We start from the raw sequence: 19,279 nt of genomic DNA, 5'->3' as shown, positions 1-19,279 counted from the left end.
TAATATTTAATTACCCAAGCATTTAACTAACACTTTTACCTCTTTATTAGAATCCATGTGTGTGGGTTGAAAATAATTTATGTTTTTTAAAACTGGAAAGAAACATATTATCATGAACAATGTAGAAAAAAATGGTACTATATATTTCAAATATAATACATTGATATAATTCTATCCATGATTCTATACATTCATATATAGCAACTTTTCAATCAGCAGCCACTTCATTTAACAACCATTTACAAATACAACAAATTTAAAAACATTTTCTGATCAATGTGCAAATTTAAAAACAAATTTTATGTGCCTCACAACAATGTAAATTGGAGTAAAAATAAGGCTGGTATTGCGGCATGAGAGAATTTTTGCAGTCTTTCTCTCTTTCTTTCTGTCAAATTGTTCACTTAGCAAACATTTCACTTCTGATTTAGGGAATAAATTGTGTTTCCAAAGTAAGAGATGGCGTGCTCTATTACAAAGACAATTTAAACTATTTAAAAAATTGCATATATGTAGTTCCTGACTTACATCTACAACTGAGCCCAAACTTAAATCATGTCAGTAGTAAGTGGGTCATCATGTGATTGGCTTGATTTTATGATTTATTTTGTGGTGCTCATTAAGTGAGCAAGTGAGAAGTAAACATCAATTTCTGGCAAAAATGTAAATTACAATTACATCATCAAGGGTGTTGCAATGATTGTAAATATTTGCTGGTTGCTGACATCTCAAATGCAATCACATCATGGAAGGCTGCCACTGGAATTTCAAATCATTTGAAAAGTGCCATTTTAAGCTCTGTTAAGGAATATGTGTATATCACTTACTCCATAAAATATGTTATGTCACTATACTAATAATAGTATGACAATGAAAAAATAATTTACCTGTTTTGAGCATATCAAGGATGCCATAATGCACATATGTGGAGTCAGAAACAACTTTAGTCTCATTATTAAAATGGCAAGTATAGTAAAAAAAAATAGTTGCAATGCATGGTATACAATCTGCAAATAAAGGAGAGCATAAGAAAGTAAAATTGTTTTTAAATGTGGCATATGGTACATAAGCATTAAGTAACATCTAATTTTTATTGAATCCTATTCTCCTGGGCATACTATAATTTTTAAAATATAAACTTTTTGTAGTTTGAACTAAAATTATGTATTTTAGAAAAAACAGCAACAGGACTTCCAGAAAGATGGCCAACTAAAATGCACGCCCGGGGCGAGATCTCTGAAGGATTTTTTCCTGGGCTGCAGCTCTTTAGCCTTTAACTAAAGGGACTGACATTCCTTCAATGTTTATGACTGAGAGAAATAAAATTTGGTTATTCGTGTAAAAAAGGAATAAACTAACAGACTCCATTTTGAATAGACTCCATTTTACATTTTAGTTAAAAGCTAGAGCTAAATATTATTCAATTATTTTTATTATTTAGCTTAGCATTTTGTTTAGCTAGAGACAGCACTTTCAAAAGTCACTATGGCTTTTGTAACACTTAGCAAAACTATTAGGGCCTTTCCAGCTGGGGAAGCTGAGCTAAGGGGAACTTGGATGAACCAGAGGATGTTGGCGTCAGATTCGTTCTCAAGAGGCTGATATGGGTTGATTGATTGTCTTGTTATGTCATGTAATGAGAACTGAAATTATGTCATGTAACGGGAACTGAAATTATGTCATGTAACGGGAACTGAAATTATGGGGACTTTCTGTTAAGTGAATGTTTTTAGGAAATAACAGGTGGAATAATAATCAAGTACAATTATATAAACATATTATGAAACACATTTATGTAACCGATGACACCCACAAATAATGTATTTAAACTCTGTGTTTAGCCTTAATGATCATTCTCTTTCTCTTCCTGATTGAGAATTCTCTTGCGCAAGAGCCAAATAAATGTTTTTTGTTGCTCACAGTCTCTTTGACCATTTCTTTAATATATAAAAATATATAGAATATATATATTTCTGTCAAGGACCTATGCGGTCAGAGTGAGTCGAAGAACTTTCCCTTGGAACTCTCCAAAACAGTTGAAAGATGGCAAATGGCTTCTGGAGTTGAAAGTCCAAAGCTATCTGCATGCCAAAAGCTGGGGGTGGGGGTGGGGGGCTGCAATCTGTTTGAGATTGAATCCCCCATTTTGAAATTCACTTTTAAAATAGACAGTAAGTTGTGTGTTTCTCTTCTTAATCACCTTCAAATATTAATCTTTTTAAAGTCAAGTTAAAAGAGGCTCTCTTTAGTCATAGCTTGCTAAGCCTTCTTGAAGACTCATGCCATTTTAGATATTTTTTTCTGTCTTAAATAACAAGGAAGAAGGTTGCTAAAGCAAGCCAAAAAAGGAAGTGTGGTGGAGGAAAAAAATCTGATATAGAAATATGAAGATTGAAGGCTGTAGTTTTAACTTATTATTGTAGTAACTTGTAGTTTAATCTTCTTTGCTATGGGTGGCTAAAATTTTCTGATCCTAATTAAAAGAGGAAGATGGTGGAGCAAAGTATTATTGTAGTAACTTGTAGTTTAATCTTCTTTGCTAGGGGTGGCTAAAATTTTCTGATCCTAATTAAAAGAGGAAGATGGTGGAGCAAAGTATTAGAGATATATTTGAAAGGTCTCTAAATAAAATTTCTCAATTTGTTGACCAGCTGTGCTTCAATGATGATAAAAAAAATCTGCTCAAATTACTTCTGAGATGTAAACATATAGAGAATGTTACTAAATTACCAAGGCAACTTCACAAATAGCTGAAAATGCAGAGGAGTTCATTGCATTTTTGGAAGAACCTGATACTAACTTCCACTATTATTGTTTATATATAAACCTCTCAACACAAGTTCATCGAGAAAAAAAGACAAATTTGGGACTTTTTCTTTAAGGATATTAACAAGGTTGAGGATTTCATAATAAAAAGTAAGGCCTATAACTCCTTGATAAAACTTCCAGAGAAGAAAAAGATTTTACTCCATGAAGATAAGCGAATGTGTGTGTGTATACACATCAGAGGTGGTATTCAGCAGATTCTGACCAGTTGTGGAGAACTGGTAGCGGAAGTTTTGAGTAGTTTGGAGAACCAGTAAATACCACCTCTGGCTCGCCCATTTATTCTGTGCCCCATCTATTCTCTGCCTCCCAAGTCCCAGTTTATCAGGAGGAAATGGGGATTTTCCAGTAACCTTCCCCTGGAGTGGAAGGGAATGGAGATTTTACAGTATCCTTCCCCTTCCACGCCCACCAAGCCACGCACACAGAACTGATAGTAAAATTTTTGAATCCCACCACTGATACACATATATTAGAAAGTTTTGATTTTAATAAAGGGTGAAAAAGAGAGGGGGGTTCTTCCTCACATCAAAGAATTTGAAAGAATACATTGAATCTTGTTAATAAAAATGGTGACAGTTCACAAAGATTATTAGGTGCAAATAGAAATACATACTATTTCCATAACAAGGAAGATAAAAGCAGAAATGGTTAAATTAATTATTTTATTCAAGGAGGAAAATATATTCTCATTTGGATATCACTTCTGGATTTTGTGCTTGTGATGAAAAAAATGAAACTTTGACTTTGGTTTTATTGATCAGAAAGATTTGTCATTATAGAAATAGTTATATATTTATGTGTAAAAGCAAAAACTTGAGCTTGGAATGTTTTATCTTATACTATGCTAAGAAGAATCAGAAGTGAATGCCTTCCCCACTCCCTTTTTTTCTTTTCCTCTTGTTGTCAGACACTTGTATCTCACACCCTCTTTTCCCCACTGTTTCCTTCACTTAATTTCCTATTTTTTTTCTTTGTATTTTATATAATAAAACAAATAAAATTTGTAGAAAAGAGCAGCAACAATATTAATGACAAAAATATGTCAAGGATACTAAGCGCTACAGAAACAATTAAATACACTGTTAATGCCATAATATGCCTCAAAGTAGCAATTTAGCATTATAAAAACTGCTCTGCAAACAACTGGATTGCCTTACGTTTGCTTCCTTATTCCTTTAATTTGACATTAACTTTTTAAAAAAATGCATAAAATTCCATTTTATTTTAAATAAATATTTTTGAAACAAGACAATGCTGTGCAGAATACATCTAAATGGTATATTGGAAGAAAAGCGAGAATATATCCTTACCTCACCCTGGTTAAAATAATACTCCTGTCTGGAATAAAAGAAACAAGCTTAATCAATTTGTCTACAAAATAATTAACAACCCTAAATTATATGTTACCTTAAACATTTTAGTTACATCAGCCTCATAGACATTTACAATTATCAGATGATATCCTATGCTTTCATTTACAGTTTGCAGATTATCATTTGGTGATAAATATAAAAATGAACTTGATTTATAGGTATTGTCCTGTGAGATCTTCTCCTCTGTAGTACATTAGGTTGCAATGTTGAAATTTTTAGATACCTTTTTTTAACACAACCTTTTTATATTGGCTTTTCCTAGCTGTTAACTATTACAATGTCCATCATTGTAGGATTTTAAAAACGTATGCAATTTAATTCTTGATTTTAATATTAATATAGTGTTTTAATTATATTAATTTTCTGAGCTACTTTAGGTCTATTAATGAGAAGGGCCAGAGGAAGGAAGCTTAGACCACAAAGATCCAAGTTTTGTTTGTCCAGCCCATTGCAAGCCTTCCCCTCCCATCTATGCACAGGAGGAAATTCCTGCTCTGGGCCAGAGAAAAGAAGATTGGATCCCAAAGACCCAAGTTTCCTTTTTTTGAACCAATGCAGTACTTGCAGCAGGAATCTCTGTGTGCTACCTTTTTAAAGCCTTCAGAAACATTGTGTTATATAATCGTTGTGAACAGTAAAGAGACGGGAAAAAGAATTGTTTAGCTTTCTTGTTGGAGTCCCTCTTTCAATGGTTATTAAGTGACTGGTTGCACATTGAGGACTACTTGTACTTAATATATGATAGGGTAGATGAATTTATACAGTAGATTATTAATAAAAATGCTTTAATTTTATATGACATAATACAAAGCATGGTACTTATATTTCATTTAACAGTTGCCTTTCATAAATATCTGAATATAGAACTTTCTCCATTGCTCTATTAATAACAAACTTTCAAGCCTACTGTAATACGGAATATCCAAACTAGTTTTCAGAATTGGGAACTTCATTCCTGCATGACATTTTTGTGTTGTGAAGGATGCTCCTATAAGCCCAGAGCCAAGAAAGGAAGTAAATTTTACAGTGTACAAGATATGCAATAGTAGAAAAAGAAACCAGCCATGTGATTAATATCTAGAGAAAATGACAAACTGATATGAAAGGTACAGGAATCCTTTATATCTTTAAAGATACAAAACATTACTAATGGTATTTTTTAAATTGGATCTTCAATAAAAATATATTTACCTTTCAGAGGATTTCTTTTTAAGCATAATGTATTGATATGCCTATGAAACATTGATTAAAAAGTAAACAAGTTAATGTTTTTTTTCTCTAAGGATATGTATGAATTACATTGGAAGAGATACCTACTGCTAATCATTTATGTGGTCATGCACTGCATTACTTTAGATCATGGCTGTCAAAGTCCCAGCCCGTGAACCGGATGCATCAAGCACTGGCCACACCCTCACCCAGTTTAGCCAAGGAGGGGGAAAGTCCTGATACGTTATGTGACACTGCTATGATGACGTGAGTTTGACACCCCTGCTTTAGACAATAACTTGGTTATATATACTTGAATGAGCAAGACTTTGTTCTGTCACATTAATGCAAAAGGACTAAATAAATCTACTAGGCATAACTGAAAAGTGAGTGGAAGGAAAATGTGTGGAACTATTTTTTCCCTTTCCCCTTCTCCGTTGATACATCCCTTCATATATCCTGAAAAATTTATCTACGGCATCAGTCAAAAAGTCTAAAATGTTACTTTCTTAATTATAGTAGGGATTGGGGTGGGATGGAGAGAAAATCATCTAAAATTAATAAAAGTATTTACACATAATAGCTAATTTCAAATAAGCAGTCCTCATTTAGCAACTGCCTTGGATAGTGACCATTTGCAAATATAACAGTAATAAACAGTAATAAAAATAAATTTCCAACCAATATGTGCATTTACTACAAAAATACTTACAATGTGAAATTAAAGTTTGGTCAATTTCAGGCAGCAACTGCCAACTAAGGGTTCCAATCAACTAATTAATGACACAGAGCTGAGCTTCTTAACTTGCAATTAGCACTTTTTAAGGAAGTGCTGCATTGAAGAGAAACAGTTCAGGAAAAGAAAGCTGAGAAGAGGCAAAAAAAAAAGGGTGGGGAACCAGATCAAAGGATGTGTGGGAGAATTTTATCTGAATGAGATGGCAGCAATCAGCAATCTTCGCAGTTTCTCACTTTCTCTGATAAATGGTGTGCCTAGTGACTATTTCATTGAAACAAATTGCAATCAATAAATGAGACAGGAAAAGGTGTAAAGACTCATTCTGATGTTTTTTGCCTAAGATTTTATATTATTCAATACATTCAAACCTGTATTGTTCATCTGCATTTATGAATAACAAGTTGATAAACTGCTTTACTGTGGATGGTAGGATCCCTTGGATTGTTCTCCCAATTTGGGTAGCTGAAAATTGGACCTTGTATTTGATTTCTAATGTGACACAATATGCTAAAGGTAAAAGAAAAAAAAGATGACATACCTTTATAACACTTACTGAAAAAACAATAAGGACTACTGGAAGCAGGAGCGTCTGCATATATCTAACTGGAGTCTGAAATTAAAGTAACTTTTATGTAGAGATATTTGATGATAAAAATGTTTTAAAAATTCATTTTTAGGAAGTAGTCACACAATTATCCCTCATAAGTTAGTATTTTATTTTGTCACCTCTATGCATTTCCTTTCTACTTAAAACATCTGCCTCAGCTAGGCTAACATGCAAATTTATTTTGTAAAATTTATTCATTTATTCACTCCTCCCCTCACAGCCACTCCTTGCTTGGTCTGAGAAGATAAGTCCAATAGCAGGGGAAGGAGATCTGCTCTGGTCTAGTTGTGCTCGGCCGAAGAACCACCTTGAAGGGTTGCCTCGGGTAGGGGGACGGGATGGGGGAAAGCGAGATTCCACTACTTTTGGGCCCAGCTCTCAGCTTCAGCAGGGCCTCTGGGCAGGAGGCTGAGAGAAAGCACCTGGTCCAGGTGCACAGCCCTCCATGACGGAGTCCTTCCCGGGAAGCAAAGCCTTGGATGACGAGATCTGTCCAGGTCGGTCGGACTCAAGGGGCTCTAGAGTTTCCACATACCTCTGCTGGGCAAAGCGCTGTGCCCTTCAGATCACAACATGGCCAGTGCCCAGTGGCAACACTTACGGGCTGGCAGGTAGATGTCCTGGGGCTGCAGGTGCATACCTCGACACACCACAGCAGATTTGGCCCCAGCACGGTGCTCTCCCGAGAGAGATGCTTGCTCACCTACTTAGTTGGCCCAGAAGCAGCACATCATCCAGTTGTGGGCTAGATGTGGGACCTGAGGTGGAGGGGAGAATGAGTGGGTGGCAGCAGCCCAGTGGCCCTGCAAAAGCCAGATATGGGCCCAAAAGGCAGCTGAGCCTTGCCATATCCCCCCACATAGCGGCATGTGCCCTTCAGCTGAGCCCTGCAGACCCAGAATGGATCTCCCTCCCCAGCCATCAGCCTCACCTATGTGGGCAGCCGCAGTGAGTAGAGCAGCATGAACGTTGTGGGACGGAGACCCACTCAGGCCCACCACACTCGGAGGTCAGGGCATTGGCCACAGTGGTTGCAGAAGTTTGTGCTGGAACTGTGCCTGAGGATGAGTGGGAACATTCTCCTTCATTGGTCTTCATCTGAATAGGTTACTCCTCCTGTCCCCTCGTCTAGAACCATTGCATTGCAAATCATCCAAGGATTATACAATAGCCCCCTCCTCTGGTGGCTCCTATGATTGCCATGGAAATAGTGATGGCTGTAACTTCTTGTGCACACTGAGAAAAGAGGCATGTTGAGCCCCAGGCTGAGGCTCAACATTACCTGTGAGGGGAGGGATTGACTGAGGGTGGCCTTGGATCTGGTGCAGTGCAGTTACCTCCATTGCGAAGGAGTTTGCAGAGTCTGCGGAGACCTGAAGTGGCTGCAAGGAACTGACTCTCGGTGTGAGGCGGTTGCTGGAGGCATCGACGGGTGATGACATCATGTCAGCGCTCCCCCGCACCAGCACCATGCTGAGCAGCCAGGTGGGCTGTTTGAACTGACTAAAGAGAAATAAGCTGTGAGAGGGAGCAACATCGGATGGTGGCTACTAGGAACTTATAAGTGCTGGAAGGTGGAGGCTCCCGGCGCTGGCTTTAATTGGTTATCCTAACTCGTTGTGTGCTAAGGTCCTGTCTGTAGCACGAATAAAGCTCAGAGGTTTACTCACAAATAAAGGTTCCTGAGAGTTTTTGTTATTTCTGCACAGGCTGGCCTAGCCCAGCTGAGAGAAACCAGTGCTGGCTTTTACATTCAGCTGCACCTAGAGCGTTTGGGACGTAAACTTCAGGATGGCAGAAGGTACGTCGACTGTGGGTTTGGAGATGGAGATGGTGGTAAATGAAGAGGAGGTGGCGGCAGAAGCGGATGCTCGAGAGGATGTTAGCCAGCCAGTTGTGAGGCCCAAAGAATGGGAGGAACAACCAGAGGGGCAGACTGCAGAGGGAAAGGGGCCAGTTGGCCCGAGTCAAGTTTCATCAGTGGAGTGGTGTGGCATATCTCAGCCTTGAGCAGAACTGTTGGGACTAGGATGCCAACTTCCCCTGGCATCAATTGGTCACTGTCGCATGGCTGGAGGGAGAGATAGTGGACCAAAGATGAGGAGGGAAAGTGGAGTTATTCCACCAGGCCTGGTAGCAATACAATGGAGATATTGCTAGAACGTTTCAGTGAAGCCAGTTTCTGGGATGCCCCTTCTTGGCAACTATGGGCTGCAGGACTGGACCCTTCAACCAAGTGGCAGGCAAGGGGAATGGCTCCTTGAATGGAAACTCACTTTCATCTAGCCAGCTCTAAGTTGCACATGGGATACTAGTATGGCTAGGGCCTCGGAACAGCAAGCATCCTGGGAGCAAGGTTCTTCGCTAGTGGATGCTATTTGTGGACCACAGAATTTATTATTTATTTCTTTTTATTTCTTTGGATTTCTAAACCGCCCCCTCTCCCAAAAAGGGACTCGGGGCGGTGTACAGCCAGATAAAATGCAGATAAAATACATGAATAACAATATAAATAATATAAAAACAATTAAATACTAAACATTTAGATGGAGGAGATGAGACTGTACAAGAAATAAATATGCTATGGAAACCCTAAAAAACATCCCCAATTAAAATACCCAAACCCAATTAAAATATATCCCCGGGAGGCAAAACTAAGAGAGTGCCAGGCCAGCTGATTGAAACAGGTGAGTCTTTAATTTTTGACGGAAGGAGCGGAGGTCGGTGGTGGTTCTGATGTCGGGGGGGAGGTCATTCCAGAGGGTTGGGCCCATCACAGAGAAGGACCTACTCCTAGGTGTCGCCCACTGGCATTGCCTAGCGGACGGCACCAGGAGGAGTCCCTCCCTGTGTGAGCGGATTGGTCGTAGGGACGTGTGTGGTAGGATGCGATCCTGCAGATAACTAGGTCCTATGCCATGGAGCGCTTTAAAGATGGTAATCAATACCTTGAAACGCACCCGAAAGGCCACAGGCAGCCAGTGCAGCTCGCGCAGGAGGGGTGTTACGTGGGAGTATCGTGTACTCCCCATGATGACCCGCGCGGCTGCGTTCTGAACGAGCTGCAGTCTCCGGATGCGTCCCAAGGGAAGCCCCATGTAGAGGGCATTGCAGTAGTCCAGGCGAGACGTCACCAGCGCATGAGTGACCGTGCGCAGGGCACTCCGGTCCAGTAGGGGGCGCAATTGGCGCACCAGGCGGACCTGGTGGAACGCCCCCCTTGCCACGGCTGCCACATGGTCCTCCATTGACAGCCGGGCATCAAGGAGGACGCCCAAATTGCGCGCCCGTTCCACAGGGGACAGTTGTTTGCCCCCTATGGCCAGCGATGGTGTGAGCTGGCTGAACCGAGGTGCCGGTAGCCACAGCCACTCGGTCTTGGAGGGGTTGAGTTTGAGTCTGTTGTCCCCCATCCAGACCCCGACGGCCTCCAAACACCGGGACATCACTTCGACAGCCTCGTTGGGGTGGTTTGGGGTTGAAATGTACAGCTGAGTGTCATCGGCGTACAGGTGGTACTCAACCCCAAAACCACGGATGATCTCACCCAGCGGCTTCACATATGCGTTGAACAGGAGAGGCGAGAGGACCGACCCCTGTGGCACCCCACAAGTGAGTGGCCTCAGGGTCGACCTCTGCCCCCCTGTCAACACACATTGCTTCCGGTCGGAGAGGTAGGAGCCGAACCACCGCAAAACGGTGCCTCCGACTCCCATCCCCTCCAACCGGCGCAATAGGATACCATGGTCGATGGTATCAAAAGCCGCCGAGAGGTCTAATAGGACCAGGATAGAGGAACAACCCCTATCTCTGGCCCTCCAGAGATCATCAACCAACGTGACCAAGGCTGTCTCTGTGCTGTGCCCGGGTCGGAAGCCGGACTGGCGTGGGTCTAGATAATCGGATTCGTCCAGGTGTCGTGGAAACTGCTGCGCCACCACATTCTCAACAACCTTCGCCAAAAAGGGGAGGTTGGAGACTGGACGGTAATTAGCTAGCTCCATTGGGTCGAGCGAAGGCCTCTTGAGCAAGGGTCTCACCACCGCCTCTTTCAAGGCGGTTGGTAAGTATCCCTCACCCAATGAGGCGTTCACCATGCCCAGAAGTCAGCCTCGTGTCACCTCCCAGGCTGCCAGTACCAGCCAGGAGGGACACGGGTCCATTGAACATGTAGTGGGCCGCAGCCGTCCACGCAACCTGTCCAAATCCTCAGGGGCAACAGAGTCAAACTCCTCCCAGAATGGTCTCTCGAGACTCGCTGTTGACGGTGTAGAATCCCACAGGTAGGGCCCCTGCGGTTCAAGAAAGGGTTCAGCACAAGTCCCACCTGGGGAGATGGGAAGAATAAAGGTATGTCCTCACACATACCTGATCACGCTCCACTGGGGTCCCTGGGGTGTGGTCCCAGCAGGCAGTTTGGGGTCCACTACTAGTACAGGCTATCTTTGATGGTAGCCCTGACCATGTGGCCCTTTTCTTAAGCCAAATAATAAGCACATGAATCCTTATGGAAGATATTACCCATCTCAATGGGTGGTGGTGGCGGCGGCAGTCACCTTAGTGCTTACTGGGGAGGCTGCGGACTGGGTGGCTGACCTCCACACCGATCATGCCAGAGAACTCGCCAATATGGACTTTTTCTGGAAGCGCTGAGGACAAGGTTTGAAGATAGGTCCCAAACTCAGCTGGCGGACAGGGAGCTCCTGTTGCTTAGGCAATGGAACAGATCAGCCAAGGAGTACGTGCAAGACTTTCGGAAAATAGCTGGAAGACTGAGATCATGGACAGAATGCTTTTTAGTCCACCAATTCCTAATGGAGTTGGATTAGGATATAAGGCAGGTCTGTCTCTGCCAGGGTTTGCCGCCCCGGCTGCACAAATGGTTCTGTGCTGTTATTGATTTGGATGTAGGACTGAGAGAATTTAGGTTGTGTGGGGAGGGTGCCTTGGACCACCGACTGTGGACAGACCAACACCTCCTAGAGTTACCAGGCCTGATGTTGTTATCCCAGATGTTTCTGACCATGCCGGGAGGCCTCCGATTCGTTGTTTTAGATGCAACCAGATGGACCATCAGGCAGTGGAATGTCTAGCTCCAACTGAGAATGGCCGTATCCACCCTATCACCACCAGGAGGGAAGGCCAAGGAATGACCCTGGCCAATGACTGAGAGATCAAGAGATGCGGAGCCATCTTATTACAAGCCAATCAGCAGGGTAGACTGCACCCGTGTGCTTATACATCCAGGGAAAAGGCCTATGCCATGCGTTGTGCGCTTCTAACATGTTGGCATTTTCTGGAAGACACTAGAAAACAATTCAAAGTGCGGACAGACCACAAAAATTTGGAAGCTCTGCAGACCCCATGAAGGTTATCACCCCAGCAGGTTCACTGAGCACAGTATTTCCAACCTTTTTAATTTTAAGTTGAAGTATGTTCCGGCTGAGAAGAACTTTTTAGCCAATGCATTGTCTCACATTCCTCAGTATAATAGTAATCATGATGAGGTTGTGCAGGCTATCATTCCTCCCTCTCAGCCAGTGCGAAGAGTGACAAGTACTTCATCTATCAATCCTTTGCACAAGGAGCTGCGAAAAGCATTAATGGCAGATCCCTGATTAGCTGAAAACAGAGCCATTCTAACCCATAGAGATGAGTTGGCATGGAAGGGGGGCAAATTTTATGTATCTGCAGCTTTGAGGTCTATTGTATTACACCATTGTCATGATGTTAAACCAGCTGGCCACTTCGGCTTCCTTAAGACATTACATCTAGCGTGGTGACAATTCTGGTGGCCTAAAATGAGAACAAAAATTGACTACTTTAAAACCTGTCACCTTTGTGCAGTCACTAAGACAAGGTCTGCAAAACCCCTTGGGCTGTTATAACCAATGTCTGAGCCCATCTGTCTGTGGGAAGAAATCGCTATGGATTTTATCATGGAGCTACCCAGTAGCAACAGACATACAGTGATATGGACGGTGATAGACTTGTTTTCAAAACAAGCGCATTTCATCCCATACAAGAGTATACCGTTGGCATGGAAATTGGCGAGGATGTTTCTCCAACACTTTTATCATTTGCACAAAGTGCCATGTTGAATTATTTCAGACAGGGGGTGCAGACTTGAAGCGGTTGCAAGGAACTGACTCTTGGCGTTGATGGGTGATGATGTCACATCAGTGCCCCCCCCTGCACCAGCGCCACGCTGAGCAGCCAAGCAGGCTGTTTGAACTGACTAAAGAGCAATCAGCTGCGAGAGGGAGCAACATTGGATGGTGGCTACTAGGAACTATGAGAAGCGCTGGAAAGTAGAGGCTCCCAATACTGGTTTTAATTGGTTCTCCTAACTAGTTGTGTGCTAAGGTCTTGTCTGTAGCACGAATAAAGCTCAAAGGTTTACTTGCAAATAAAGGTTCCTGAGCATTTTTGTTATTTCTGCACAGGCTGGCCTAGACCAGCTGTAAAAAATCCATTTCTGGGAGCTCCTTTGCTCGAGGCCATGCAATTTGTGCCATGCTTCCAGTGAAAACCAGTCCCGAGAGAGTTGCTCCTGTTAGCAAACTTGCATGGATGGAGACACGAAACAAGTGATTGTAGTGGGCTGTCTGCCAGGGCCCCAGTGGGGAGGTGTCCCTGTGCACTCACACCCCTGTATTGCGCCGGACTGGGTTGCACTTAAAGACTTATTAGGAATGGGGTGAAGTCAACAGCAGACAGTCTAAGGTTAAAGTTTTGGGGGTTTAGGACAGAAACCACAGTGTCAGGTAGTGCATTCCAGGCATTGACAACTCTTTACTGAAGTTGTCTTTCTGCATATCATAAGTTTGTATCGATTGTATTCTGTTGTGGTTGAAGTATTCATTGACAGGTAGAACATTGTAGCAGATAATTTTATGTACTACGGTTAGGTCGGATTGAAGACGGTGAAGTCCTAAATTGTCTAAGCCCAAAATTTCAAGTCTGGTGGTATAAGGTATTCTGTTGTGAGCAGAGGACTGGAGGACTTTTCTTGTGAAATATCTCTGGATTTATTCGATTGTATTAATGTCTGATATGCAGTGTGGGTTCCAGACAGATGAGCTGTATTCAAGAATTGGTCTTGTATGTTTTGTATGACCTAGTTTGCAGCTCAATATTACCAAAGAAGAAGCTACACAAGATTAGGTTAATAACTCTTAATGCATTTTTGGCCATGCTGTTACAGTGAGCTCTGGCACTTAGATCATTTGATATGAGTACTCCAAGGTCCTTGACAGAGTGGTATACGAGGTCATATCCACCCAGCTTGTATTTTGTGTTCTGATGTGTAAGACAGAGCATTTGTTGGTTTAAATTTGGAGTTGCCAATTGTTTGACCATTCTGACACAGTCAGTGTCTTTTTGTACGGTAACAGCATTGTCAGTGGTGTTGAACAATAATTATTTAAATCCCACACTGATATAAACACATCACAGGATTTAGAATCTTTTATCTACAAATCTATTGGATTTCTGTGGATTATTTTGTATAGTTAAATGATCACTTCTCATTCAGAAATAATTCTTATTTATGCCTATCACTTCAGCAATGCACATTTGGCAAACTATTTTGGTTTGGACTGGGAAGCCTTTGGCCCATAATAAATAAATACACATTTTTCTGAACTCATTTCATTTCTACTATACTAGATGGGGCTTGTTTTGAAATAGAATTTAATTGGCTTTTAAATAAGTGAAACTATTTAACTATGGTTCAATCTAACTACAAAAACAATGATGCAGAAATCTAAACAAACATTAACAAAGTAGTAGGCAGAGATAAACTGAACAGCATTTTCTTAACTTTGCCCTTAATGCATATAGTATATAAATTTCCCATGTGTAAGAATTGAGCACTTTGCCATTCATATGCTAATTATTCAGAATAGTCTTTAGAGAGTTTTTGAAGTTTCTCTGCTTTTGTATACAAACACATATATACATTCAGTCTAGTCAAAATATTGTTTTGGATGGAGGTGAGTTGGCAAAGTAGAAAAATTTCAATAGATTAGTATGTTAATCTTATTGCAAAAGGAATGAAATGTATTGAATGAATGAATCAATGATACTTACCTCTTTTTCCATGAAATCAAACTCCACAGCACAAGTATACATTGATGTATCAAAATCTCTATAACCGGTAAGTTTTGCTTTTAACAAATTACTTATATGGACCTAATTGAAAAAAAATGACAGTGAAACATTTATTAGACAAATTAGTATTATGTGAGCTGTAATGTAAAATAGAGAAGTAACCATTATTGGCTGAAAACTACATTAAGTTTTGTTTGTCATATCAGAGTACACTGCAAGAATTCTAATTTTAAAAAGACTAGGAAATTGGAAGGCATATATGTTTCACTGTATTCATTTCCACATTATTTACTTCTCCTTTCCATGAAACAGCAATTCATGTCTAGATCACTCTGTAATTAGCTCTGGGGCAGCCATTGGAGATGACCTGGAAGCTACAACTAACGCAAAGTATTGTGACAAGATTGGTAGTTGAATGAATCTGCCGATTAAAAATAACACCAAGTTTAAAGTTGGTGCATTGTTACTAGTAGCCTTCCATGCATGTTTAAAGTGCTGTTACCTTTAAAGCCCTACACAATATTGTACTGGACTATGTGAAACAATACTTTATTGAATAGAATATGCCCATCCAATCTGGTGTCCCGGAGGTGCTAAGAATCTCTGTTGTTTGTGAGGTACATGGATGTCAACAAGCTAGCAGGTGTTCTTAATAATAATCTCTACTTGCAACGGTCTTCTCCCTTTGGAGGTCTTTTCCACCAAGTTTTTGGCTTAAACTGACTAGAGGGCAAAGTAGATTTTATGATTTATTGTTCTAATTATACTATTTTGTATTAATTATATTATTCAAATTCAAATTTTGAAATTGACTTTTCTTCTTGTTTTCACTATTTTCCACCAGACAATTCAGGATTTGAATAGTTTAGAAATGCTGCTAAATAAATAAATAATTTAATGGTGCCTAAAATATTGCTGGTAAATCACCACAGGTATACATTTATTCTCACAACACGTAAAACCATATATGGGGTTTTCCCCCTTTTATTTGCTTAAGTTATTTGAAGTTCAATTATGCTTCCTATTCTCATTATTTATTTAAAATATATTGATTAATTATTTCTATCATTATTACACTTAATATAAGTGTCTCTTACCCCCTATTTTTAATAGATACTTCTGCAATTCACTGGGAGCAACAAAACATGAAACCTACATAATTCCCAGAATCTTCACCAGCATAAAAGAGTGAAGGAAAAAGGACCAGAAGAATGCCCCTGCAAAAGTTTCAGTAGCTTCTGGGTGTTAGGAACAAATGGAGGCTACGTTTTTCATTCCAAGATCAGGATATGTATTACTTGACACTTGCTTCAAATCTCCAAGGAAGAGCGCTGTGAAACTCAACTACATCACTCAGAGAGTACACCTGATACAGCCAGTTAAAGACATTTACAATCTGTCAAATAACTTACTACTGCACAATAATTGCTGTGTTCTGTAACTTTCTTCAGGTAGTACACCCAATGAAACATAAAGATATTCAAGGAGGGTGATAATTAATAGATTTAATTTTAGTATTAATTTATTTTTAAACTATACTATAATACTCTATTCATAGGCATAGTTCTCAAGTATACTTTTACAACTTCAAGTAAAACAATGACATCTGATATGAAATTTTAACATTATACATATTACCAGAAGAGAATACAAAATATACAAAGCTAGTAAGCATTACTCTGATAGCAAACATAAAAACTAAGTTTTAACTTACATCGTCAGATATTCCAAATATTAGACACATCAAGAATTTCAAGATAATTGTCCCAAACAGGCAGGAAAATCCTTCCAAAGCCTATAGAAATGATAAGAACAGATGGAACAGGGACAATGTCCTCCAGATTGGATCTATTACATTTGATTACAATTTCCATAAACTGTGTTTGCATTTATTCTGCTTCTAAACTGCAAGAAAATATTCAGTCATCACTGTTTAAGGTTTGAAGGAAATACTTTAAAAATTGACCAGTACTAGTGGCAGTATACATTTGAAAGATTTCCACATAGGTACAACTATAATTATTATAATAAAATAGCTATTTTAATTTTACATAATTGTTTGTTCTGAATCATATTCTAATTTTAAATAAATCAGCAAGTTTTCATTTGGGATGTGCTATAAGGAACTGAATAAAGATTTTTTTGCTGATGTTTCTCTGAATGGTCAAAATTATTGTCTCAGCCATTCTTTTATTATTAAATCTAATTGTAAGCCACAATTTTACCAATTTAAAAACTAATAATTTAAAACTTGCCTATTGCTGCAATGAGATGCAATAGCAACCTGTTTACCCACAAATAGGAAGTAAATTGAGAAAATATTTTGATGGAAGAAAAAGCAGCATGCTAGCTAAGTATTTTGCTTTGCCTGTGCTTGCAATACTATGTTTATTGAATCAGTATTTTTTTATTTATAACATCATTGAATAGTTGAAATAGAATATGCGAATGACATTGTAGGATGAGGGAAAGAGATCTGACCAGGAAACAATCAGATAAGAGAAGGAGGAGCTCCCAACGGCCTAGCTGTCAGAGAAAGAAAATAAAGAAGAATCCGCCTTAACAGATCAAATATTAAAAGTGATGACTGAAAGTTTGTACCTTCAGACTCATAAGAGTCTATTAATATAGCTTTTACAATGAAGTAGATATAGCTAATATAGTTATGTTTCCTATCTGGTTAATCCAGGAGGGCTGACAGTAGCTTACCAAACATAAAATATATCCTCTCCTTTTTTAATGACTGCATTCTGTTCCAACAATTTGGTTATTAAGTGAACATGTGCCAGAAAGGGAGTAAATGCAAGAGGGAGAGAGTGTCAAGATCATTGGTTGCTGTTATTTTATTCAGATAAAGTTCTCCATACTGTGTTCTGTGCCTGACCTTTCCTTTTTTTACTCTCTCACATTGAGGATAAATTGTTTAAATGAACTATCTTTTAAAGAATTGCTTTTCTTTGCAACACAGCACATCCCTAAAAAATCCTAACCATGGCAATAGCACTTAAGACTTACATACCACTTCACAGTGCTTTACAGCCCTCTCTAAGTGGTTTACAGAGTTAGCATATTGCCCCCAACAATCTGGGTCCTCATTTTACCCACCTCAGAAGGATGGAAGGCTGAGTCAACCTTGAGCCTGGTGAGATTCGATCCGCCAAACTGCTGGCAGTTGATGATCAGAAGTAGCCTGCAGTACTGCACTCTAACTACTGCATCACTGCGGCTCTTAATTAACCATAAGTTAACATGCTCAGCTCAGTGACTTATATTGGTTTGGCTAGCTTACACTGCTGCCTAAAACTGACCAGACCTTAATCTATTTCATATGGTTTTTGCTGTCAGGGCACAAAAAAACATGATCATAAATAAACACTTTGATCAGAAAATAAATCTCAGAAGGATGTAAATCAGAATTTAAACAAATAAAAATGAGGATAATAAACAAATGGACAAATAGGGAAAAAAAGATCAAATTTACTATTAAGTAAATAAAGAAGAGGGAGTCAAACTATTCTCCAAAGCACCTGAGGGTAGAACAAGAAGCAATGGGTGGAAACTAATCAAGGAGAGAAGCAACTTAGAACTGAGGAGAAATTTCCTGACAGTGAGAACAATTAATCAGTGGAACAGCTTGCCTCCAGAAGTTGTGAATGCCCCAACACTGGGAGTCTTTAAGAAGAAGTTGGATAGCTATTTGTCTGAAACGGTATAGGGTTTCCTGCCTAGGCAGGGGGTTGGACTAGAAGACCTCCAAGGTCCCTTCCAACTCTACTATTGTATTGTAAATCAGATAGAATAACAGATTAAATAATACAATTTACTTGAAAAGACCAATATAACATTAATATTTATATAGTTTTAAAATATGTCACTGATAAAATATCTGATAATATTTGTGCAATAAAATATTAAACGTACCCATGAAGGAATATTTTTAGTATACAATTTCAGGTACTTAGGGCCCAGTTCCAGAATACTCTAAAATAAAAAAATTGTTGCATTAACACTTGCAGCTTAAGCATTAGTTCCAGAATATTTCTGTAAATGTGATTCAAAAGATGAAACAATAGTTAAAAATGGTATCAGATATACTTGAATAGGTATTGTAAAACTATAAACATAACCTTTTTGCCAAACTGATTATTGCATAAACTGATAAGTATCACTGCTGCTAGTTCAATTTTAGAGATTGAGTTACTCAATTAGGCAGGCACGATTCTGTGGAATTTTAGTATACATAATTTGCTTTTCATGTAATCTGATAGAGTCATTGTAAATTCCACTTTGTAATATATAAAACTAATTAACTTCAATTAAAATATTTTTAAAAATTGGTCTTAAGAATATTTAGAATTGTTTCAATCATATGTAAAACATATCCATTCACTATGCATTCACAGTGAA

At 39.5% G+C, this 19,279-nt stretch overlaps 1 protein-coding gene across 6 annotated transcripts in view; it reads right to left on the bottom strand.

Moving 5' to 3' along the window:
- The window catches only part of DPY19L1 (dpy-19 like C-mannosyltransferase 1), a 115,620-nt gene that overhangs the window by 25,672 nt on the left and 70,669 nt on the right, over nt 1–19,279 (bottom strand). For 4 of the 6 annotated variants that reach the window (XM_081971261.1, XM_081971264.1, XM_081971265.1 and 1 more), the window contains exons 13-19: nt 18,794–18,853; nt 16,587–16,667; nt 14,852–14,953; nt 6,689–6,760; nt 5,394–5,434; nt 4,140–4,167; nt 888–1,007 (exon numbers count right to left, since the gene is read on the bottom strand). In XM_081971261.1, coding sequence (XP_081827387.1) covers nt 888–1,007; nt 4,140–4,167; nt 5,394–5,434; nt 6,689–6,760; nt 14,852–14,953; nt 16,587–16,667; nt 18,794–18,853 — 504 coding nt within the window. The remainder of the gene's footprint in view (nt 1–887; nt 1,008–4,139; nt 4,168–5,393; nt 5,435–6,688; nt 6,761–14,851; nt 14,954–16,586; nt 16,668–18,793; nt 18,854–19,279) is intronic. The other 2 variants (XM_081971262.1, XM_081971263.1) reach the window with 2 other exon arrangements.

The sequence above is a fragment of the Natrix helvetica genome (genome assembly GCF_964273705.1).
Source record: "Natrix helvetica genome assembly, chromosome: Z".
Lineage (NCBI taxonomy): Eukaryota > Metazoa > Chordata > Lepidosauria > Squamata > Natricidae > Natrix > Natrix helvetica.
Note: the sequence above shows the minus strand (reverse complement) of the source record. Positions and strands in the feature narration are given on the sequence as shown.